Consider the following 25,475-nt stretch of genomic DNA (forward strand, 5'->3'; position numbering starts at 1 on the left):
TACACAATGAAGATGACTTGACCATCTTAGCCTTTGACAGTATAAAGCTAAGTTCTCTCTCATGGCCCACTCTGAAAATGATCTAAGATTCCATAATTTAAAAGCATTTTTCTAGTCTTTATTAAATTAAGTATAATTCATGATGATAATACTTATATCCTAAAACAGAGGCACAGGTTTGAGAATTTAAATCTTCTGGGTGTTGTCAGTCTTTCTTAAAGGTCAAACTGATGCCATTTCCTCTATTAGCATAAAGTTGATATTTGTAAAAATAGCCATTAAATACTAACTCACACGTATATTTAATGTACATATAAACCCTATGTTAAAAGTATAAACAAGAGAAAATATTAAGTTCTAAGACTTCTAAATCGTTGACCATCAAAAAGTGAACCACCCTCTTTAAGACTTAACATAACTTTAAAAAGAATTGCTTCAACATATGAATTTAAGACTTTACTTTATTCAGCAAAATCATTTATTTACACAATGGGGAATGCTGGCTTGATTCTGTCAATGAAATAAAAACAAACTGAACAGAGACAATACTGAACTGTATATTATTTGTATCAGAGTTGACCGACTGTTTCCTTACCTGTATCAGGAACATCAAGAGCAACAGTATCACAAGGACACTGGTTTAACAATACACCACATAGGTCCAGTAATACCCTGGGAATTTCCCAATGCAATTACCAACTTTTTCTTTTTTTATAAATATATAAAAAAACAAAAAGTCAGCAAAACCAGCATTATGATGTAGCAAACGGAGTATAACTCTGAAGTCAGTGGGGTCAGTAAAAGCCTTATCAGACCATCCACAGTTTTACAAAGTGATCTGCTCTTCCTCAGACCACTAATATAGAATCCAAACAGGTGAAAAATACATCAGTCTTTAGAAGACAACAATGATCTGATAAGGATTTGACTCAGTGGAAGAAAAAATAAAAATAAAAAGAGAATTGCAGAGCATAGCCCCTATTAGAACAAGCTAACTTTCCGGATTTTACAAATTAAAAAAACAAAAACAAAAACAAAAAAACCACTTCAACATGAAGCTACCATACAAAGTTTTTCCATTTTTCTTTGTAAAAAGTTCAGAGTTTGCAATTTAATCCTGGGTTTTTAATGAGAAGGACAGTTTTGGTCTGGACTTCCCCTTGCCCAGGATAATTTTTTGTTCTTCTTTTTGTTGACGTTGTCGTTCTTGTTCTAGTTTCATCCTTTCCTCATGAATCTTTCTTTGTTCTTCAACAATTCTCAACTGTTCTTCAGCCTGAAAGGTAAAGGTAAAAATAAATGATATGAATGTATTAAAAATTATCATATGCACCCCCAGAACAGGCCTATCTTCTTATGTATCTACAAAAAAAGTGTTTAATGCAAAAAAGGGGGTAAGAACAAGGACTTTCTATGAATTCCACGCCTTCTCGTTATTTTAGTTATCAAGTGAAAACTTACAATGGCATGTGTCATAAAATTTGACTAAGGTCACATGGTTTAAGTGGTAGAGAAAAAAGCATTGAGAAAATTAAAAGAGAACCCTTTGTTAATTGTATTTAATTTCCTACCTTTCATTTTTAATAAAAAATAAACAAATTATGAAAAAGCACTTATACATTTTGGAAATGGAAATTGATTTTTACAAATCACATGCTGAGATCACAACAGATTTTGTTCTGTACCTATTTTTATCTCTAACTTCAATGTACCAGATTAACAGATTATCAATTATAAACCAAGGCATGGATTTACTGAAAGAGTAGCTTATCTACCAATTACTATATTTATAGTTAGAAGGATTTACCAAAAAAAAAAAAAAAAAAAAAAACCCACACAGGAAAAAAAAAATCTCCATTTGGGCTTTTGTGTGGTTAAATCATGCTGAAAAAAAGGGACTATATTATAGTATCAGTAGACAACCAAGAAACACTATAGACCCAATTACCTGAAGAAAACAATTAGAAAACCTTCTGAACCTGGCTAACAATGAAGAGCTACCTAATTTTCAAAGAGACACTGTTATAATTGATTCCACTCCTGCAGTGCCTTCAATTCCTTCCATCTCAAGCAACTTATTTCCTGCATTCTTCTACAGAAGATTTCCCCCTTTACCAAAGTCAGACCCTTCTCATGCTTCCTGGAGATTACCATACACACATCTTCAATTCTCAACCGAGCACAATTTTAACCTTCTCCCCAAAGGGGACATTAAGCAGTGCCTGGAGATGATTCTGGCTGCTACAACTAGGGATGACTCCTTGCATCTAGTGGGTAGAAGACTGGGACAATGCTACACATCCTACAATGCAGAGGACAGCACCCACAACAAAGATGGCCTAATCAGTGCCAAAGCTGAGAAAGCCTGTTCTAACCCTTGAATTTTTAGTATCAATTATCATGATTTATCCTTTTTCCTCTCTATCTGACAGTGATGCTAAAACATTCACTGCATCCTTTGAACTGCCTACCTATTCCCATTCAAAGTCAAATTTTAGGTCATTGCTTCCATCTCCATTATTCTACTAAAATTATCTTCTGGATGGTCAAAAACTATCAAAATCAGTGACTTTTTTCTTTATTCAAATAAATTCTTCTGTTCACTAAGATTTTCCATACAATCACTTCTTTTTGTCTCCATTGAGAATTTTTTAAAAATAAAGTGCAATGTGACTAGATTATAGGCTTTATGACAGAGGAAAATGAAAAAGGTAACAGGACTCTGGTATGCAACACAGAATGTTTAAATTTTTATCTTACGTAGCAAGAAAGGAAGAACAAAAAGAGGTGTAGACAGCAATGTGGTGAAGGCTAAAAGACAGGTGTTGGAGCAAATAAAAGTCAAGTAAGGTCGGAGATAATAAAGATCAGAATTACAAGCAGTGAGAGAATCTGGCAGGTAAGCAAGGTGGAAAATCCAACAGAGAGCTAAAATGTATCCTAAAATACATCTCTCTAAAACCACTGTCCTATGCTACATTTATAATACCTGGCTACTGGACACACCCACCTGGGAGACCCAGGACTTGCTTCAAAATTTAACATGTTCAAGATTTAAATTCTTCCACTTTCTCCCTAAAATAAATCTGCCTTTTACACTTTTCCTTCTGCCACTCAAATTCTATTGCTGTGTTCCATCTTTTCCTTCTTCAGTCACATTAATTCTTGTTTTATATTCTCTACCTAGAGTTTACTTTCATTTCTTTTGTCAGCATACCAGTTTAGGGTCATGTTATCTTTGGTACATCTAAAATGGTGCCCATTTCCAGTGTGTCCTTCAATCCATCCTACACGACACTGCCAGACTCACCTTTCTTGACCACTGCTCACTCTTTCTTGTCCTCAAATTTCCAATGATACCTACTATCCATGGCATATAGCTTAACTTCCTAAATTAGCATGTTTCCATAGACAACATTTTCTACAACCTGGCTCCAGCTTTGGTCCTACTACTTTTCTAAATTCTATCTGGCTCCCCGTCTTTTGCTCATGCCATTCTTTCCTCCTATGGAAATCCTACTTGTATATCAGAATCCACTTCAAATAGCCACTCTCTTCCTTAGACTTTCACTAATAAGCACAAAAGAAAGAACTACCTGCTTCCAGTTGTCATTAGTGAATTCATATGCCAATCACTTTATCCAATTTTAATAAATCACATTTTTTAAAATAAATCACACATTTAGGGCAAGCGCTTAGTGTGTGCAACTGAATCAAGATGTAGTAGAGGTTCCCTGCATGTGCGCATGTGCCTAAGAAACATTTTATCAATATGAACACCCAGACTCACTTTCTTCTAAGGTCCTAACTCAACCCTAGGAAAGCATACTAGAACTCTGGAAGTTGAGGGGAAAAGGACATAAAGTAGAACATCACAACCTTAATCCTTAAGATAAATCTAATTAAAATTACAAAGATACCATTTTTTTTACCCTATAAGAAAGAAATTCAAATGTGTGACAGCACATTGCTGTGGTTTCAACATGTCCCCCAAAGTTCATTATTAGAAATTTAATTGCCATGGTAACAGTATTAAAATGTGGGGCATTTAAGCAGTGATGAGGCCATGAGGCGTCCATCCTCATGAATGGGTTAATTCTATTATCACCTGAGTGGGGAATGGGTTGGTTACTGTGGGGATGGAGTCCTGATAAAAAGATTAGTCCAGCCACCATTTCTCTCTCTCTAGGGCCCTCTGTCTAGTTTGCTCGCCATGGGATGTCTTCCACCATGTGAAGACCTCACCAGATGCCTGTACCATGTTCTTAGGCTTCCCAGCTTCCAGAACCCTGAGCCAAATAATTTTTATAAATTACCCAATCTCTGTTACAGCAGCAAAAAAATGGACTAACACACATATGCTATCATATAAAGAGCATTTTGACACCATCAAAATTGTATCTTTGTAATACTTTATGCCAGCAAGTATATTTTCTGGAATTTACCTTATTATATACTTGAACACCCATGCAAAATTAATAAATTTACAAGGTTACATTATTACGAAAGTTTATAGAAAAAAAAAAAAAAGAAATGGAAAAAACCCCAAATGTCCACAATATGGGATTCACTAATAAATTATGGAAGCTATATAAAGCAGAATATTGTATAGCTGCTAAAAACAAACAAGGAGGAAAAAAGGAGGCCCCTATGTTCTGCAAAGGAAAAATCTGCAAGTTCACTGTTAAGTGAATAAACAGAAAGTTCCATGTGTACATGCCACTTTTGTGCAAAAAGGAAGAATTAAAATATTAACGCATTTGTATCTGCCTGAATATGCATTTACAGACATTCTGAAAAGATTTAAAAAACCCATAACTGAATACACCTTTTGGAGATGGTGCTGGTGTGGGGATTGGGAATGTGGGAAGAAGGGTAAAGGGACTTCACTGTTTCTCTTCCTAAAAAAAACAAAATTTGAACCATGTGATCATTTTACCTAACTAAAAACAAGTAAAGCAACTTCCTTCAGAGAAAATACTAATTCTGTACTTTAGATTGGGTAAAGAATAAAGTTTCTTCATTTAGGTCTACAAATATAAGAGGTAAAGGTGTGTATGTATGTACAGAAGAGTTGATTTTCTCTGGGACTACAGCTCAACAAGGTTAATCCCCAGTCCTAAGCATATAGAGCCTACCAGAATTATTTAATGCAATGATTTAAAAATGAGAAGGTGAATATCCTGTCTTTATATACAAATATTGGTATTTTGTTCTACTATGGCTTTAAACTACTTGCTCAATTACACTTTGACGAAATAAAAAAAAAACTATTCAAACACTAGCAACAGTCATGTCTCATTTAATATAGTGTCTCTCAAGTGATGAAAGTTGGTTTCCTGTTCATCCACCTGTTCATCTGTAAGTGTGGTATGATCCTATACCTTACTTGATAGGTATTTTCCTAAACCCTACCCTCTCTGCAGTAACTTTTTCTTTCCTGGTAACTTTACTTGTCATAGAATATAACCATTGCTCCTCTCCCTGCTTGTTTCACATTTATGCAGAAGAAAGCAGTATTTGGATTGGGGGGGTTGGGGATGCATATACATATTTATACAGATAATACTCGGCTCACTAACAAGTATTATGTAGTGGACAGCTTGGAGGCCAAGGGGAAAACTAACATCCACAACACCAGAACCATTACACTGGGGAAGACCCTCCTAACCATTATGCCCATAACCCTGTTCAATCTCACAAAGGTGGCTTTCAAACCTTATACCCCAAGCTAAAGAGTGATTGGTGACAAGAAATACACAAAAATAAAAGTCCCATTACAGTTAAAAGGCCTACTTACCCCTCCCAGTAACTCTGCCCTACCTTCTTTAACCAGAGGATGTACTAATTTTAGAAAGATTACTTTTCTAAGCATTCTCCTCCTTAAACTGTCTAGAAATTTAATCAAGGTAGTCCTTAGCAACAATTCCTTTAGCAGAGATACTAAAACCTATTCTCTATTTAAATATATATAACTTAATAAAATTTAAAAAATCCAAACATAGAAACATTTCTTATCAAGAGTAATTATAGAAATAGATTAAATACAGCACAATCAGAAACTATGCCACTATTCAGAAATGTGAATTTCTGTATCTTAAACCTTCCAAGATAGCCTTATCTGCTCTGCCATTTATAATTTTAATTCCTTCATCTTCTACAACTTGTATAATGTATATTCCACTTAAGATAACCAAGGAATAAAAAATATATTTGATATGATTAGTTCTGACACTTGGTAAACTATGTCAGTAAATTTTTCTAAGGTATTCCACATGCCAATGTTAGATTACAGAAGTGTAAAACACAAGGATCCCCTTCATCCCTGTGACAACGTATTTATTCTGACACTTACCTCCTTAGGGTATCTAATATGCCAAAGCATCATTGTGGAATACCATTAGCTACCATCTAAATTCATACCATTACCTATTTCTTAACTCCCCTCTTATGACCTTTATAACCTTAAATCATTTTTGAAACTTCAACTTAGAGAACATTTCCTTGGATTTCAGTTACCTGAAGTGAAGACATCTGTTTCAAAAGGAGGAAGTGACTGAGGTTGAGCTTGTATGCACTATTATGTACAAAAAGCACTGATTGAGAGCTCTGGAGAGACTGCCCTATCATTTTGCCTAGGAAAATCTGATGCCTTCGGGATTTTCTTTATACTTTCTATTCTAAAATTTCACAAAAATAGGTATTATCTAGATGTGGCTCTTTTAATCTTCTGTATCCTACATTCTCTCTTTTCACCAGTTCTTCTGTCTTGGTCATTCACTCCATTCTGTGCACTAAGTTTTCCTCAAATGCTTGAGGATACCTGGCATGAGTGTATTAGGAATGATTACATCAGGAGGGTCTTTTTCTGGTTCCTACAACAAACTCCCCCTCACCTGTCCCACACCACCCTGGCTTTTCCATACCCCTTCACTCAACAAGTTTATCAGTTTTCCCTTACAGTTTCTAAGAACTGCTACTTTGGTGATACAAGTCTCCATCTTTTGACTGGCCTTCAGTGGCTTTGTGTTTCCAGTTTATGTCCTACAAACCCATCCTTCACAATGCCAATACACTCACTAGTGTTCAGTAATTTATTTTTTAACTTACTGTCCCAAATACATTAACATAAGGTCTTAAACCAACTTTTAATCTTAACAATCAGGAACAAACCTCTCACTCTCTGAAAATCCTTACCTGACTTACTGAAATCTTCACTTCAAATTAAAACATTTGACATTTACATTTGGTGACTTATTTTTCCTAAGTATTGTGCCATTTCAACTTACATAAATGCTTGCTCTACTATAAGATACCCTGGTTCTTTTTCCAACAATGTAATTTCCTGTGGCCACTGTAACGAATTACCACAGCTGCATGAAATTTTTCAGTATCACTGGAACAAAAATTGAACTGTTGGCAGGGATACACTTCCTCCAGAGGTTCTAGGGGAGAATCTACTCCTTGCGTCTTCCAGCTTCTGGTGACTGCCAAGGTTTCTCAGTGTGTGGACCCTACACTCCAAGGCCAATATGCTCAAATCTCTGTGTTTGTCTTCACATCGTCTTTTCCTATGTGTGTGGATTCTGTTAGGAGTCTGGACACCTTCCTTCATCATGTCATCTACCTTTTTCATTCCTAGTTGGCAGTTTCTGCTGACACAACATTCTGGAGGCCCCCTACATGTCACATCATTAAACACAGCTCTCCACAGATCTTTCCTGGATAATCTCATCTATTTCCGGCTTTTACTGAGATAGTATAGGAACCTATGAGTTACATGCATAGTCTCTTCTACACTAACAAAAGATTGTCTAGCAACACCCTTGGCCTTCTTTCCAGAACTAGTTTTTCTAAAAGGGAACAGCTTTTACCATCTGAATAGTCTGAGATTTTGCCAACATCAAGGGCTGGTGGTCCTTGTTATACTTACCAGTTCATTCTTCAATTTAGCTCTTCTTGCCACTTTACTATCAATAGAAAGAAACCAAACTACACCTTCAAAACGTATTCAGAATTCTTGTCAGCAAAACAGGAGAAAGTTTTAAGTTCTGTCTTACGTACAACTTTAGGACCCAATTCAGCCAAGCTTTCTATTACTATATAAAAAGCATCTCTTTCCCTTCAGTTTATAATATGTTCCTAATTTTCTTCTAAGCCCTAACCAGAAGCACCTTTAAAATACATAGTTCCGCCAACAGCCTTAATGGCAATGTATGCATTTTCTATCATGTAACTCAAAATTGAAGACTCTACTGTCAAAAACACTTCTACATTTCTAGGTAACATATTACTACAAACTAAATAGCTCAAAATAAATTTATTCTGGAAGACACAAGTCTGAAATCAGTATCCCTGGGTTGGAAGCAAGGTGTCAGCAGGGTATCTACGCTCCTTTTAGAGTCTTTTAGATAACAGAAGTGTAAAACACAAGGATCCCCTTCATCCCTGTGACAACATATTTATTCTGACACTTACCTCCTTAGGGTATCTAATATGCCAAAGCATCACTGTGGAATACCATTAGCTACCATCTAAATTCATACCACTAACTACTTCTTAACTCCCCTCTTGTGACCTTTATAACCTTAAATCATTTTTGAAACTTCAACTTAGATAACATTTCCTTGGATTTCAGTTACCTGAAGACATCTGTTTCAAAAGGAGGAAGTGACTGAGGTTGAGCTTGTATGCACTATTATGTACAAAAAGCTGTAACAGACAAGGAAAGTCTGGTCCTTGTCTCTTATAGCTTCTGGTGGGTTGTTGAGATTCCTTGGCTTCAGCCTACATCATTTTAGTCTTTAAAGCCAACATTTTCAAATCTTTCTCTTCTGTCTTTACTTAGCTTTATTCTCTTGTCTGTGCAATATGCTAAAATTTCCCCGCCTCTCTCGTAAGAACCCATGCGATGGCATTTAAGGCCCACCGGGTCATCCAGAATAAACTCCCCACTGCAAGATACTTAATTGCATCTATAAAAGCCCTGCCCTGCTTGTCATATATGGGCACATTCAAATTCCAGGCATTAGAATATAGATTATTTTATACGGAGGGAGGACAGAAGGCATTTTTCAGCCTAACATACAACTTATTTAAAAGAAATCCCTGCTTACATTTTTCTAAGAACTCCTAGAGCCACTCTCTCTATTGTAAAGCAAGTTCTGGTTTATTTTAAACTTAATTATGTGATACACAATTGATAAATAAGCAACTTTCAAACATGGCATTATTGTTTCCTCTTTCAAACTGGTGAGACACAGAGTGGTATTTAACAGGATGAACTTGGCAAGGGGTGACAAGGATATTATTTCATTAGTAAAGAGATCTGTAAATCTAGAAATTGACAACTTGTATATACTTTAAAACCCCAAAGAACACCCCTGTCTCCCATCAAAAGTAATTTGTTCTTCCTTTGACCGATGTTACTTATAATTTTGTTAAAAACTATCAATCATTATAGTTTAGGCGTTTACACCAGATTAACTAAAACAGGTTACACTGTTTATATTTTACCATCTTGACAAGGGAATAGATTGAAGGTTTGTTCCTCCTGCTAACACAACCTTCTGGAAGAGTATTTTATCCTATAGCAAAATTTATTCCCAATTTTTAAGTCTGTTTCCCTCTCGAAAAAAGTAAAATTCATATACGTTTCAGAACAGTATCTGAGATCTTCCAAGGCACATCATAAAAACTCCATGGAGAAGACTTCAAAAAATTTTAAGCACTATTTTTAACAAAGTAAGATTAAAATTTTCCATTGTATTAACATCCCTTCAAATCCTGAAGATAGTTATATGTTGCCAACACTAACTCAAGAACAAGGAACAATCTGCCAAAAAGCCATGACACATATTTGGATGCTTTTACTTTGTAAATAAAGTATGTTTGTTGGTTGGGACAACCAACAAATATAAATTTCATTTATTTGCTGATAAATGAAATAGCTTGGTACACAATGTGGAATTGGGGGAAAAAAACACTAACTACTCATGGACTAGAGCACTTAACAATAATTTTCATGTATGGTTGAGCTCATGTCGCTAGGCCAACGCATGCCTTATTAGTTATTACAGGGTTCAACCTGTGAACTTTTGTCACAAGAGCCTACTTAAAAGTCAGAAGTATGGCTTAAATTTTATTTCTTTACTATTATGTGATCATAAAAGTGATATACATTATTTGCAGAACATGTAGAAACTGAAGAAAAGTATGAAGTTACACAGAAGCCTACCAATTAGAGATAAACATTTTTAGCATTTTGGCTTATTTTTCTGTCTCTTAAAATGTGCAAGTATGTTTCTCAAAATAACAGGATTATATTGGACATATAAATTTTGTATTTAGCTACCTCCCATTTTGTATTTCCCCTGATTTAGCAAATGCTTTTTGGCCACAGAAAAATCCACTGTATAGTAATAATAAATCCAACAACTTGGACACTTCTATTTTAAATAATCTTAGAATATCTTTGTATGTAAACTCATTTGTATATGATTCTATTCCATGAGAAATTCTTAGATGCAAAATTAAAGTTTTTTATATTTACTGATTTACTGTTATTTTCTGAAACTGTTATATCCATTTAAATTCCCATGATTATCATGTAAAAAGGCCTCTTTGTATCACTGTGGAAAAACAATGGCTTTGGGGGAGTTCTGTTAACAAAAAAGACAAGAAGGGGAAATTTCTTTGCCTCTCGTTTGAGGTTGAGATAAATTTTCAGAAACGTATTGTAGCTGCTTCTCATCCTACTTGTGTATAAATCTCATTTTCAATTAAGAAATTAGTCTTCTTTACTGATCTGTAGGATCGTTGTATTTTTTTTTTTTGCAGTTAAAACGTTTAAGAAATCTCCTCACCACTTTCGGGGCACTTTAATTATTAACCTGTCTTTTCTGTAATCCTCTTTCCACACAAACTTCTTACCACACGTAAGGTTGGATGACTACTACTTAACTACTTTTCCGAACATCTCATGCCCTTGCCTTTGTTTTATTCTACTTCCCCAAAGGCCTTTGCCCTGTTTCATTTCCTCACACTCTTGTCGACCTCCTAATTGAATTTCCAACTATCCATCAGGGCCCAGTTCAAGGAACTACCCCTTCTAGGAAGGTTTCCCAGGCCACCCAGGGCAATTATGTCATTATCTCTCATTACCTATACCACTTACCAAATGCTTCCATAGTATTAGTAACTTTTGTGGAGTTATCCTCGTTTCCAAAATATGTTAAATTATTTAAACGCATTTAATGGCTTGTCTAATTTTTTTCATCAAGTTGCTTTTCCCAATATAGATTTTAGTAAACAGTCACACCTTTGATCATCTTTCCTCATTGATCATTTTCTAGAGGCCATAATCCTTTCCATTATTCTTGCTTTATACGGCATCAAAAACAATGATCTGCCCACATTACAAGCAATACTTAACAGGACTTTGAATATATTGTACTTAATACTTTCCAATGAACATACATAGAGAGATTAAAGAATAGAGTTCAAAATTGAGAGGAAGGGGAGGGAAAAAGGCAATAAAAGTGCCAAGTGGGCCTCAATGTGTACCTTGCCATCTTTATACATTTTTTGTCTTCTCCGACACAATTAATATCCTACTTTCCCTGTCAGCATAGAACTACCAATAGAAGCACATAAAAAAACTTTTCTCCAGTATCATCAATTTCTTATGCTTCCAACTTTACTGAACACTGTAAGCAGACGTGTTAAGTATGTTCAAATTCTTATTCAACTTTTTCAAATCCAAGCCGCTTTTTCCCTCAGATACGTTTTTACTGAAGTTCATCAAAGACATGCCATCAGAGTAAGTCACTCTGGGCAGGGAGCAGTGGCACATACCCAGCACTTTGGTATGTGGCCGAGGCAGGTAGAACACATGAAGTCAGTAGTTCAAGACCGGCCTGACCCACATGGTAAAACCCGTCTCTACTAAAATAGAAAAACTAGCCAGGCATGGTGGGAGGCCCCTATAATCCTAGCTACTAGAGAGGCTGAGGGAGAAGATTGCTGAATCCAGGAGGCGAGGCTCAAGGCTGCAATGAGCCGAGATCGCAACATTTTTCTCCAACCTGGGCAACAAGAGTGAAACTCTGTCTCAAAGACAAAACAAAACAAAACAAGAAGTGTCACTCTGATCTAATCTAAATCTGTGTGATCTAGAAGAGTGCTAGTGTTAAGCATGGCCCACAGATGACTTATGATCTACAAACTAATCAATCCCCAATCAGGACAAATCAATAATAAGTGTTTTACAAGTTTTTCCAGCAATTTGACCTCAATTTTCTAGTAATTCATCTTAACTGTACTTTGCAAAAGTAGAAATGTGAAACAAACTGGGATTAAAAAAATAAAAACTGGCCATTTACTGCCATTTGAAGTATTAGATTATGATTACCAATATTTTTTCCAGTAATCACACACCAAAAGTCATATTTCTATTTTCATGGGAGCAAATCGAAGACCTTAAGCGTAATCTAAGGAGGCCAAGCCATCCCTAGCTACGCCAGGATCAGAAGGGATCGATCTTGGCAGGGCACACTAAGCTTCCAGGCCACCCACAAACTGAAGCCACCACAGCTATCCAATCTCTTTAACATGTCCTAAAAGGAGGTGTAGTTCTATCTGGTCAGTAATTTTGCTTCAATGTTTTAACTGTCACACTTTTTTCCTCTCTTCTGAAACATCCATGCCTCACAAACCAGAGTGTATTTATCCTTCAAAGCTCAACCTTCTAATCTCAAATTCAGACTCATACTTTTCCTCTTCTTCCTATCTGCACTGAGATTCTCTCCTTACACAGAATCACTAACAAAACAAAAAAGTTATCAGATCCTTATTCATAAGCATGTAGTAATATAACTTATAATGATCATCCATTTCACATTCCTATTGCTTTTGCTACCTTAGCAGATTTTAAGATTTTATTGGGAAAAGCAGATGATAGCTTTCCAATAGATTTCATTATGGCCTTCACAAATACCAGGTGATATTTACCAAGAATCCATTGTGCCATGCTCACTAAGTTATCTGGAATATTTCTAGCATTATCTGTTACCTGGAGTGCACTATCTTTCAGAATATGATACTCTAGAAACGACTGTCCCACATTAACTTTTTACATTCCTATTAAGATTTATGGTACCCCTTCATCACTACTCTCAATGGGGTCCACTGTTAACTAATTAGACCCTCTCAGATGTTTTTCTGTGCATTTATAACCGCAAAATTTCTTTATACCACGTAATTGGAGCTTACAACTTGCTTTTCCCCCATCTTTCTATATTACGTATTACCGAAGACTTTGTATTTCTTGATAGATTATAAACTAGGGATAGGAAATTATTCTGGTACACTTACTATCAAAAATATACTATCTACTCCTGATAACAAGCCAACGAATATAAAGAAAAATGCTACATATTATAGTTGATTTAAATACACCTCCAAGCTTTCGTTGTTGGTGCTATTAGTTTTTCTGGCATAGCAGAAATGTGAATGAGGTTAGGAAAGAAAAAACTGCGATAGAGAACAAAACAAATTGAGTAGTAAAAATCTACTCAATTATTCCTATCTTTGCCTCAAAAAGCCTTTAAAGTTAGTCCAGAGAATTGCCTCAAAATAAGTCAAATTACAGAGCACAAAAATCAATCCACAAAATCTGAAAAAAATTAATAAAGCAAAATACAAAACACTCTTCACATACACTTTATACTTACCAGTTTGGCTTGTGCTTCTGCAATTTTTCGGTTATTCTCTTCCAGTATTCGCTCTAGTTCCTCACGTTTTGCACGTTCTTCCTCCTAAAGGGGAGGATATGTTAAGATGTTAGAAAAACAAAATGTTTATTTTTACTGATAAATATTTACTAATCTTCCTCTGAACTTTTTTGATATGACTTACGGGGTAGCTTTATAGCTACCTTCTGTCTGATAAATGATAAACTGTGCAGCCACTAAAATTGGTTTCTAGCACTAAATTTAAATCATCCCTCCCAGTCCAAACAGCAACCAACTAAACCCTCCCTAATGATAGTTTCCTGGCAATTATTACTAATACTTTAATATCACACAAATCAACAAGGACAACTACAAAACTGGATAGTATTTACCAAATTAAAAAAATAATATATAAAATATAAATAAAGTGAATATTTGTCTCACCAATTATGTATACCTACGTATTCTTTACCTATACTCCTTTAATCAGCATTAAAAGTTGAATATTTACTGTCTTGTCCAGTGTCCTGCAGAGTGTGCTCCTCGGCTGCCATACACGCCAGCTTCCTCTTTAAAATGATTTGTACTGTTAGCTTGGCAATACCTGCATCAGCAGCTCAACCATTTATAAAGAAACAACATACAAGGAAGGCTGAGCTGAGGAATGCAGATGTTTATGGTAAGAAGGAACAAAAAATGTAATTCATCATTCCTAAGGCAAACAATTAATAAGAAAAATACATTTACTGTTAGTGAAAAATACAAATGGTAATCCATACTTCATGGAACTACGGGCTTCTTCCATGGGGAAAATGGACTTAACATTCAGATGTTGACAATTTCGGAAGGCAGCTTATATTGTCATCTACAATCTGAACTGAAACTCAGAAATCCAGGGGATGCATGGTCAGGAAATAAAATTCTTCAACTTATTTTTTCTTGGAGAATTTAATGAAATTTTATAATGCAAACTGTATGAAGACTGCTTGATGGTTTGGGCAGTGTTCAGATCACAGCATACATATTCAAATAATTTTAATATTTGGAAAGACTGTCAGAGGGTTGTGTCCGTGTAAAAAAAAATTGTTAATATGAAACAAAAAAGCAAATGAAGAGAAAAAAATCTTACTATGATTAATAACTCGCTACAAGACAGCACCATTACTCCAAAAAATCTTCATTAAAAGCACTGCTATAAATAAAAATTTCATAATTCAATTTTATAGTCTGTGAAACCCGCTATAAATATAAGCGTGTATATCTAGTTAAAGACAGGACAAGGGAAAATGAATTTTAAAAGCTAAGCTTATCAGAAAGCAAAGAGATTTAGTATTTCAATTGTCCATAATGCAAAGATGAAAAATGACAATGAGTCATCATTATTTTGTGTCAAATATTTCAACTTACATTGAAGAAAATACAACTACAGGATTTCCTATGTCACACACCAATGGGATTCATATTCATTATGCAACCATGGTGACAGACACTCAGGGGTGTAAAGTAATTTGCCTTGAGTGTTTCAATGACTTTCACCAAGTTTTTGGATCCTGGAGTAATCAGTGCAAGCAAGCTATAAAGCTTCAGTAGCAAATTACTGTCTCACAGAAAGACATTTTCAACTTCTGCTCCAGCTGCTGATAAAAACAAATCATGTGTTTAGCTTGACTCCAGACAAGGACAACCTGTTCCTTCATAACTCTCTAGAGAAAAAAAGGAGTTGTTAGTAGATACTAAAAAAAGTGGATGAATAATCTGGATATTTTTCCTAAAAAGATTCCTTGAAACACATTAGGAAAATGGAGGGCCTTATGATCAGAATGCTAGAATTAGTCCATTGTGCTGAAGCAGGATTTGGGGTGGGGAGTGAGGGATAAAAGAAGGAAAAAAACAAGAGTGAGAAAACCTATTTATCAAAGCAGGTGCTATCACTCAATGTTAGGCCCTGCTCTTTTTAATCTGACTGAAGGCAAAAGCCTCTCACAGTCTAGGTAACAGAGTGATAGAGAATAGAATATACAACCAACCACAGGTGGATTTTTAACCTTTTTCCTTTACCACTCCCTGTCTCCCCACCGTCCTCCCAAGAAAGAATGTAAGTCCTGCAGCCATGGCAAAAGTTTCAAACACTTCTTAAATAGACAGCCAGTTCCATTAAATCAAAAAGTATCCTTGAATATGTTTTATAAAAGCTTCCAACTTTTAAGTTATCAGTCAGCACTTCTGAATAGGCTAAAAAATTAACTTTCGCAGCAATGTAAGTTTAGACGAGAAAGGAATTAGATAGTCTGTATTCCATCTCTTTCTGAACTGAGCAGGAGGCAGAACCCAACACTGAAAGTTTTGCCATGGACTGTCTCTACTTTCCAAACGACCGAGCGTTACCTCTCTAGCTTTTTGTGCTGCAAGCTCAGCTTGTCTCTGTCGCTCGAGTTCTTCGAGCAACTGCTTTTCCATGATGCGCTTGGCTTCCTCCACCCTTCGGAGAACTTCTCGTTCAATTTCATCCTTCCTTTTCTCCAGTTCTTCCTCCACCCTTTTCGCCACCAATTCTTCCACTCTTCGTGCTGTTTCTTCCTCGATGAGTTTTTCTTCTATTTCCTGCTGTCGACTAGCAAACAAAGAGAAAAAAATGAGTTGGACGTTTATTTTTAAAACTATGTTTAAACAAAACTAGTTTTAAGTCTATCAGGCCTTTGAGCTTGATATTATTCAGTGATTTTTAGAATTCATTTTCATGTCGCATTTAAGAAAACGGCAGATACCAAGATGTTAACTGATAAAGAAATTCAAATGAATAAAAATCTTTTTTTCTTTATCATATTCTGAATACAGGAAGTCAGGTATATACAAAGAACCTAATTCATTAGTTCTAATTTAGAAATGATTAATCTGAAACAGAAAATCTACTTCTGCTATCGACTTTATAATCAGAGGACACGCTGTTAAAATACATGGATTTGTTCGTTTGCTAATCCTTTCGGTCTGGGGTTGAGCTAAGGAGATGTAAGGAGAAATTATGTAGCAAGCAACTCAGACTGGCTAAATTCACTTCCCACTAAGCAAAAAGAGAATAAACAGATTGAAGAGATTCAGACTTCTGGAGCAATAGTGCATAGTTTTTACTGAAAATATGACCAACTTAAGTTTTGAACTGATATAAGAGCTTCATAGTTCCTCACTGTCTTTTCTTCCTTTTGTTAATTTTCAATTAAAACCTCCTCTAGAAGTGGGAAAGTGGGTAAAAAAATACTTTTATTACCAGAAAAAGTTCAATAAAGCATGCTACTACAGTCTGAATTACTCCAATCGCATTTTGATATTATAAACCTATTTACTCAAAATAAAATTTTGTGCTGAAATTATAGACATTTATCAAGGCACCACTGTGGAAATCCTGCACATTTTATACCAATGACATTCAGTGACAGCCACTAATCATATGTGTCTGTCTGAATTGAAAATTAATATAAAGAAAAGGAATATAAATGATGATCTCCTATTTTTATTTGATTGTGTGTTAAAAATATTTTGGATAAACTATATACTAAAATTAATTTAACTGGTTTCTAACATGACTACTTCTATATTGCATATATTGTTCATATTACTTCTACTAAATAGCACTCTGAGACAATAATTTGTGCAGAATGAATAAAGTCTGAGGCTCTTCCAGTATATCTAAATCCTAAGAGGCCAACTCATGTTCCAACTTCTCAAAACCCTGAAAATTAAAGAAAATCTGCAAGCTTTATCTTTTGATGACTCATTTGACATACATATGAGAGTCATTCAATTGATATGTTTAGTAAAGACTTTACAGTTTCCAAGAAACCTTTAAACACCCCAGTCCACTTCAACTCAACTCTATTCTTGGGGATGATTCAATTCTCACCCAAGGGTTCTCAAACTCCTGTTACTTATTCACAGTGATAACACACTAACACCAATGTGTCTTAAACAATCTGATATATTTCAGTTTCTACACTCTTCTGTCAAGGAGACAGTAGGTACTTGAGAAAGCCTATTTTCCTTTAAGAGCCTAGATGTTTGCAATACTCATTTCTCAGGAATCTGTTGTTTGTTTCTTAAATATTTCCCTTTCCCCTTCTAAAACTAAGTTTTTAAAAAAAGATATGAAAGCCTAAGCTATGCCCCTTTTCCTTAACTTCCAATTAAATACAGTACAAGAGTGGTTTCAATAAGCCTTTATCTACAGCAGCTCAGTATGAGAGCAGGTATCTTCCCCACTACTATAAAAAAAAAAAAAAAATCACATCACCAAGAACATATAAAAGAAAATCAGACAACAATTTCAACAGAAATTAAACTACATTTCAATATAAAATGTTGTCTCTCTACTTCATCCAAAGGGAAGGAGAACTAATAAATAAATGAAAGCAGGCTGACTAATATTGAATCTGGATAATGGATATACAAGAATGATGATAAAAATAATAATCTATCTTTGTGTATATGTAAATTTTTCATAATAGTTTGAAATGTATATACATACTCATTCTTGCTAGTTGGTTCTTCTGAAATTAGTAAATGTAGAAAAGCCTAAGAAGAAAATTAGTATTTAAAATTTCAAAACCACTACTGTACAATGTGACTTTTAATTAGCAATGCTAAGTGGATTACAGTACTATTAAAAAAAAAAAAAGATAATGTAACACAGTTCCAATTAAAACTCCACACAAAGCCAAAAGAAGGCCCTAGGAGTAGAAAGTTGCCAACTTAAGTTAGGAATCTGGTGAAGGTAGAAGAGACCTGATACTCAGGGTTATTTTTCTGACAGCTAAGCCCATCCCTAGGCAAAAGCACAATGGCTACAGTGCCTCATCCACAGGAGATAATGGGCCAAACAAATTTATTTACAGCAAAAGTCAAATCAGAATGGTGTCAGCTCCCTGCTTCTATTTCCACCAATTACACCAAATCAGAGGGCCCAGATAACAGGCAATACAGGCAGGCTGTGGGTTGCTCTGCTGTTAAGGAGTCAATTTTAACTATAGCTCAGCCACTTTATAGCCCAAAGGGTGGGCAAGTGGAAAGTCCCATGCGCAACTGAAACACTGGAGAATGAAAAATGACCTAGTGCGGTTTCGCACAAGGCTGCTTATCTCCCTTCGTTCCTGGAGGAACTGCAAGGCATCCCATCCATGCAACAGGCAGGTTTCAGGGTACCAGAGCAAAACTGTTTGCCTACAAGTGTTAGCACGAATATAATGTTTGCTGTTTTTCTTGGTAAATTTAAAAATGCTACTTCAGTAATCAGAAAAAATTTAAATCACATTTTAGAACCAGTGCTGAAGGACAATTTTATCCCCTCATCAAACACTTAATTCAGCAAACCAACGAGCACATATACAACTGAATTAAGCATGTATTCATCTTTACTGATGGCAAATTCATCATCATAATCAATGATAAAACCACTATTACACCTACTCCCATAAGAGGCACTGGAATGTTCTTGAGTGGGTCATTAGTGTCTTGCAAAATAGGTGTCATCTCATATCTAACAGTCTATTCACTCCTTAAAATCCTTGCTATAGTAGTTGTCACCCTCATGTTCTTTTCTCTAATCTTTTCCTCATGCTCCTCTGCTGAATATCCATTCCCCTGTCAGTAATACGTGATACTGATGAAAAGCGTTAAACCAAGATCTTCAAGGTTTTAAGTGGAAATGGTCCATTAATACTAGGTCCCATTTTCTTCACGCTCTCAGGTATTTTAAAAACAATACTTACAATGAACTTTAAAACAGAAACTATTAAAAACAAAACAGCAAGATTCCAGCACTCCAGCACTTAACAGAGTATTACTCCATACAGAGTAACTAACACCATTATTTAAAAACATCTTTAAAATGTGGGAACTCAATACTAAGGGCTTACTTCTAGGAATCGCATAATTATTAGCAAACAGTATTTATTTGTGTAGGTAACAAATAATATTGAGCCGAAAGCTTTATATATCATGTCATCATTTAAATCACATAATTATTTCTATGCAGTGGGTATGTACATCATCTTTCCTGAGGAAACTAAAAACAAGGAGCTTAAGTTTCTGGACTCAAGCACACTGGATGTTGCTGAGCTGTTTCTCTGAACCTAGGTAGATGACAAAGCTAATGATCTCAAGCAAGCACTATAATACCACCCTACACTGGTTTCTGCAGGACAAATCGAAGAGGCAAAGAGAAGCGCACAGAATTAACCAACAAAATAACAACAACAACAACAAAAGTAGAATAATAATTTAAAAAAAAAAGTATAGGCTGGGTACGGTGGCTCACACCTGTAATCCCAGCACTTTAAAAGGCTGAGGTAGAAGGATTACTTGAGGTCAGTTCAAGATTAGCCTGGGAAACACAGTGAGACTCTGTCTCTACAAAAAATAATAAATACATAAATTACATACATATTCTTAACATCAGCTAGGCCTTATCATGTTCTGTCGGAGCCTTAACCTCCAAAAATATGCGGTCCAAATACTCAATCTGTTCCTAAAAGCTCTTCTTTGCTCTCACAATGAGCTGTCCACATATTCTAAGAATCACTCATATAGATCCCAGTTCAGTGTAGATATTCTAATCTAGAAGGCTGTTAATCTGTCATGTAGTTGAACACAGGATATTCTAAGGATATCACAGGCTAGAGTAAGTTACTATGCCACTGATATTTTCCTGATTCGCTGCAACTCATTTTCAGCTATTTTTTCAACAGTTAATACAACATGCATGCAGGCATCTCAAAAGAGCATTTAAGAAAATGGTGCTACTGGTGTAGGGGAGGGGTGAGAACAACAACCCGAATGGCTGGGACACAGAGATGAGAGGGAAATCTTTTGAACTGAATTTTGAACCATGTGAACTGCCTATTCAAAATTGAGGGCAACAGTGTTTAAAAATGTAAAGGCCTATCTTTTAAGAATTAAGATTACAATTCTTAAGATCATGTCTTAATTCACAAGGCTCAGTATGGCTCCATGTATGTGAGTTACATTCAATAACATTACATACTGAGGCTCATTATATGCCACCTATTGCCTAGATACTTTAAATACATTATCTCCAATTTTCACAATAAGCAAGACAAACGTCTCCATTTCACAGATTAAAAAACAAGGTCAGAGGTAGGTGATTTATTCAACACCTCAGAATTGTAAGTGGTAAACCAATAAGGTTTCCAATCTTAAAGAATTCCTAATTAGTTAAACCCAATGGTTGATTCTTAATTTTATTGTCTCTTTTCATCTAACTAGACTTCTTGAAAGTGCACTTGACACTATGCATTCTTATCATATTCCTTTCTGCTTCCACCATGGGTTTTCCTTCCTCTTCCCAACTGCAAATACGGATATATCAATCATAAGGTTCTTTCAGTCCCTTGAATGAATCAATCCTCTCTCCACACTCTCCCTGAGAGTCATTCCATATACTCTCAAGGTTTTACTGACATTCAGTGAAGCCCCTTAGCTAGGCTTCAGTCTCACATTATCAACTCTGGATAAACTCAGCACAGTATATCCAAAACTAGTTCTCACAGTAGAGGCACCAAGTGTAAATTCTCTTATGCCCTTTCCCTCTCCCTGATCCACTATTCACAAAGTTTCTGATATTTTAACCAGTACCTGCCACTTGGTTGTTACTGAAACATTTGGTAGATAAGTTGCAATAGCCACACTATAAACATGAGAACTAACACTCTTTTCCTGAAGACCTACATTTCATTTAATATACCCTAAATGTTTCTTAAATTTGTCCCTCTTGTCCTTTACGACAACCAACCTCACTACTCCTGTGTAAACTTCTGTACCCACCTCTTAACTAGTTTCCATCCCATACAACAATCAAAACAAAAAAAGGCACCATGTCATTTACCTGCTTAAAATCTTTCCTGTTTCTAGGGAGAAATCCAAGCTCTTTAATATGACATACAACAACCCGAACATGATTCTCAGCCTCTGTTTACCTCTCCAGTCACTCTATGACTTAAGTATTTACAAAACTTTGTGTTCTAAGTCATCAGTCACCTGATTATCCCACTTTAAGACCATTCCCCCCACTCCCACCCCATTTCCTTTATTTTGGCAGGAGTTGGGGGAGGAGGCTCTATGATCCACATATGTCCTACATCTTGCCTGACACTGTCATATTCTTATATTCTCCACTCATTTTTTAGGACACCCACACATGATAGTTTCTTTACACAGTTTGTATTACTGTCACTCCTATTTAACGATTTGTCTTTGAGCTAGATCAAGATCCTGGAGAAGTGCCAATCATCTTTATATTAACAGCACCTAGCACAGTGCATGGTACTTTTTTTTTTTTTTTTTTTTTTGAGATGGAGTTTCGCTCTTGTTGCCCAGGCTGGAGTGCAATGGCGCGGTCTCGGCTCACCTCAACCTCCGCTTCCTGGGTTCAGGCAATGAGAATGCTTCAGCCTCCTGAGTAGCTGGGATTACAGGCACGCGCCACCGTGCCCAGCTAATTTTTTGTATTTTTAGTAGAGACGGGGTTTCACCATGTTGACCAGAATGGTCTCGGTCTCTTGACCTCGTGATCCACCCGCCTCGGCCTCCCAAAGTGCTGGGATTACAGGCTTGAGCCACCGCACCCGGCCCTGCATGGCACTTATTAAATGCTCAATAAACATTAGCCAAATGAATAAACTAACAGAATACAAAGACTGAAAACTATTTCCTTCCATTCCCAAAGCTCCAACACCTAAGTCTTTGCACTGTTTCTTCTGCATTGTTTCCAAGGCATCAGAATATACTAAGAAATGCCTACATGGCACCCAGGAATTTAGTGTACATGTGGCTGCTAGCCCTGGCCCCTTCTCCCTCCTAAATACTATTGGCAGTTTGTGTCTTCTCTTAAACCAGAGAACTCTATATATAGCTCCTTTATTTCCTGAATTTCTTCTTTGCTGTCCATGTGAAACTTGTTAAATGCTTCTATTTATTCTTTGCATACCAAGTTTCTTCTCATATTTCCTACCAATCCGAGCTTTCTAGTAAAAGGCAAGTCATTACTCTTTGAAGGTCGCCTTTGTTTTCACATGAAGAAATTATCTCAGCATTGTCTTATTCATACGTTCATCTATTGATACTTAAGAGCTTTACAGCTAAGGGCCTTGTTCCAGACCCAAAAGTTGGATTTTATAAAACTAAGGTTTAATGTGAAACAATTACTTTAACTGTGTTTTCATATATGCCACTGACAGTTCTAAGTACAGGAAAAAATGAGTGCTGTAAGTGTTTTGAAGGAATGTTGAAAGCAAAACAGCTCCAGGTATAGCTTCCTCTGTATTATTAGTGCTCCAGTCCTACCTTTTAGTAACTTTGGTTTTAGGAACAAACTGTGTGTGTGTGTGCTGGAAAACCTATCTAACACAATTCCAACTACAGAAAACTACAAAACTCCCAGACAATTCAGTACACATAAACTTGCCTTGAGAAAATCATAAATTCAGTAACGTTCCTGCCTCATGAGCACTTCTAAATATTCACTGAAGAACGGACCAAGAATGGCTAGTACGACTGTTCAAATCTACTTTTCAGTGTAGTTTTTGAGAACCGAATACTCAGCACCAAAGTATGATGATCTTAAAGCAAAACATACAACAAATCCCTACATTTTACAACCTAAACTTCCTTTAGTTTGGGATTATCCGTATCTATTTTCATAGCCGGAAATACATGAGAGCTGACTTTTTCAGACACACTGTAACTTTAGTTTTCATTAAATAAAAACTCTTCGTGTGAGCAACGCCAAAATAAAAACAAGTATTCAAGTGTCTTCTGAAGTAGAACAATTTAAGGGAAACAACAAAACTGCACGTGTTTGCTAGAGGAAAATAAAGTTAAAAAAAAAAAGAGTAGGCTTTGGGATGGTGACTACACAGGTGAATTCAAGGATCAAAAAACTCATCGCACTGTACACTTACGGTCTGTGCCTCCCCCGCCCTCCTTTTTTTAACATCTAAAGAAAGGGGTGAGGGAGTAGGCTCGAGGGGGAAAAAAGCAGCCCGGACAACTTAACAGGAACACACTACAGTGAGAAGGCATTTTTCTGGCAGACCACCTCAAGCGTCTGATTCCCGAGAGTACTTGTATCCTGTACCAAATTTGAGCCTCAACAGACTGCTTCTGGCCAGCTGTGATTCGCATATCAAGGTGAATTCCCCTCTCTTCTGTCTCCTTCTCAAGTCGACCTGGAAACGCTCCGCACCCTCCACATCTGCAGGCCAGCTCGCTCCCGGCCTCCCCCGCCGACGCAGCTTTCGGACTTCACTCTCAACTCCACCCCTACTTCCGGGACACCACTCCTCTCTCGCGCGCCAAAATCGCGTTCTCCCATTTAAGCCCTTTCTGCCCAAACCCTCAAATTCCTGCCCAGACCCGGGACAACTCCTGGGTCTGTCCCGCCCCAGGCTTTCCAAACGCCAAGCCACCCCGCCCCGCCGTCGCCTCCTTGGCCCCTTCCCGCTCCCCGTCCCCAACCCCGCACGGTCCCCGCCATTCTCCCGGCCCGCGCCGCGCCGCCCCGGCCCCTCCCACCGCGGACACTCACATTTTTCGCTGCCGCTCAAACTCCGCTTTCTTCTCCTCCTCCTCTCGCTTCTGCTTCTCGTCCAGGCTGCTGCGTTTGCTCACCGTGCGCCCGAAGATGTCGATGCGGTCGGGCGGGGACGAGGCGCGCTCCCGGTCCCGCTCGCGCCGGGACACGGCCGTGTTGGTGGAGCGCGAGCGGGACCGCGACTCCCGCCGCCGGTTCCGTTTACTTTCCCGAGATTTGGAACGCTTCCGCACGCGCTCCTTGTCCCGGGACCGTGACCGGGACCGGCTGCGCTTCTTGTTGTGCTTGCTGCTTTTGGTGTGCTTGGAGCGGGACGAGCTCCGGCTCCGAGACCGGCCCATCCTTCCGGGCGACGCTCTGACTAACCACGGCTCGCCTCAGGCCCCTCACGCGGCCGGTTCCCCTCGCCTCTGCCTTCGGACGCGGGCTGGAGGTCCTACCGAGGCCGGAGGAAGGAAAGCTGTTGGCCAGCGGACTTTGTGCCCTTTCCCGACGTCTACAGTCGCTACGAAGGCCGCCTCAAACGAGAAAGCCGCAGCGCAAGGCGACCCTAAGATGGCAGCTACGGCTGCACCGGCCGCCCTTCCCACAATGCCCTGCGCGGAACGTGCCGAAGCGTGGGCCCCGCCCCCTGACGATTTTTGCCGAATGTAGGCGGGCGCTTCCGAGCGCACTCGTTTTTTTCCGTCAGTTTTGGCGTTAGCCTGAGACGCAATAATTGGGAGACTCTGGCTTTTGCATCAGTGTACTTTTTTTCCCTTCCTGGTAAAATGCCAACGCCATGTTGAATGAATTAAACACCTTTTAGTGCGATTTAAGTCCCGACTCGCAGAGGTTGATTGATCGCATTATTTTCTAGGAGCTGGTCTTGTGGGGCAGCCCTAAAATGCATATTCAAGTGACCTTGCACTGATCACTTGCTGCCTTGAGCTTAGCTTCCTCATTCATAGAATGGAGATACCACAGTTTCTGAAGTGCTTATGAGACTTGCAGGAGCTCAAGTATGCAGGAGGTTTTGATGAATGGAGTCTAATGCTTACTATAGGGCTTAATGTGTGTTCTAAATGCTTTCATGTATTAACAAGTGCTTAATTCTTACAATTCTGAATTAAGTACTACTATCATCCTCGTTTCAGAGATGAGGA

The 25,475-nt window shown here is 37.4% G+C and overlaps 1 protein-coding gene across 2 annotated transcripts; it reads right to left on the reverse strand.

The window, feature by feature from the left end:
• Positions 1–443: 443 nt before the first annotated feature.
• ARGLU1 (arginine and glutamate rich 1) lies at positions 444–24,905 on the reverse strand. Of its 2 annotated transcripts, XM_003731909.5 has the most exons (4): positions 24,325–24,905; positions 16,119–16,344; positions 13,734–13,817; positions 444–1,276 (listed from the first exon to the last, which is right to left on the reverse strand). In XM_003731909.5, exons 1-4 carry the CDS (start codon positions 24,669–24,671, stop codon positions 1,112–1,114), a joined length of 822 nt encoding a protein of 273 aa, XP_003731957.1. In that variant the 5' UTR covers positions 24,672–24,905; the 3' UTR covers positions 444–1,111. The 2 variants fall into 2 exon arrangements, with proteins under 2 accessions (XP_003731957.1, XP_078185585.1); XM_078329459.1 differs by lacking the exons at positions 444–1,276; positions 13,734–13,817 and adding an exon at positions 14,070–14,302.
• Positions 24,906–25,475: the final 570 nt, after the last annotated feature.

Source organism: Callithrix jacchus, chromosome 1 (assembly GCF_049354715.1).
Source record: "Callithrix jacchus isolate 240 chromosome 1, calJac240_pri, whole genome shotgun sequence".
In the NCBI taxonomy this organism is placed as follows: Eukaryota; Metazoa; Chordata; class Mammalia; order Primates; family Cebidae; genus Callithrix; species Callithrix jacchus.

Excerpts from the sequence above, each read along its gene's own strand:
- ARGLU1 (XM_003731909.5), bottom strand. The coding sequence starts at position 24,671 with ATGGGCCGGTCTCGGAGCCGGAGCTCGTCCCGCTCCAAGCACACCAAA. Across the intron at positions 13,818-16,118 it reads CAGCACAAAAAGCTAGAGAG|GAGGAAGAACGTGCAAAACG; the intron begins GTAACGCTCGGT and ends CCTCCCCTTTAG. Across the intron at positions 1,277-13,733 it reads CAGAAGCACAAGCCAAACTG|GCTGAAGAACAGTTGAGAAT; the intron begins GTAAGTATAAAG and ends TTTACCTTTCAG.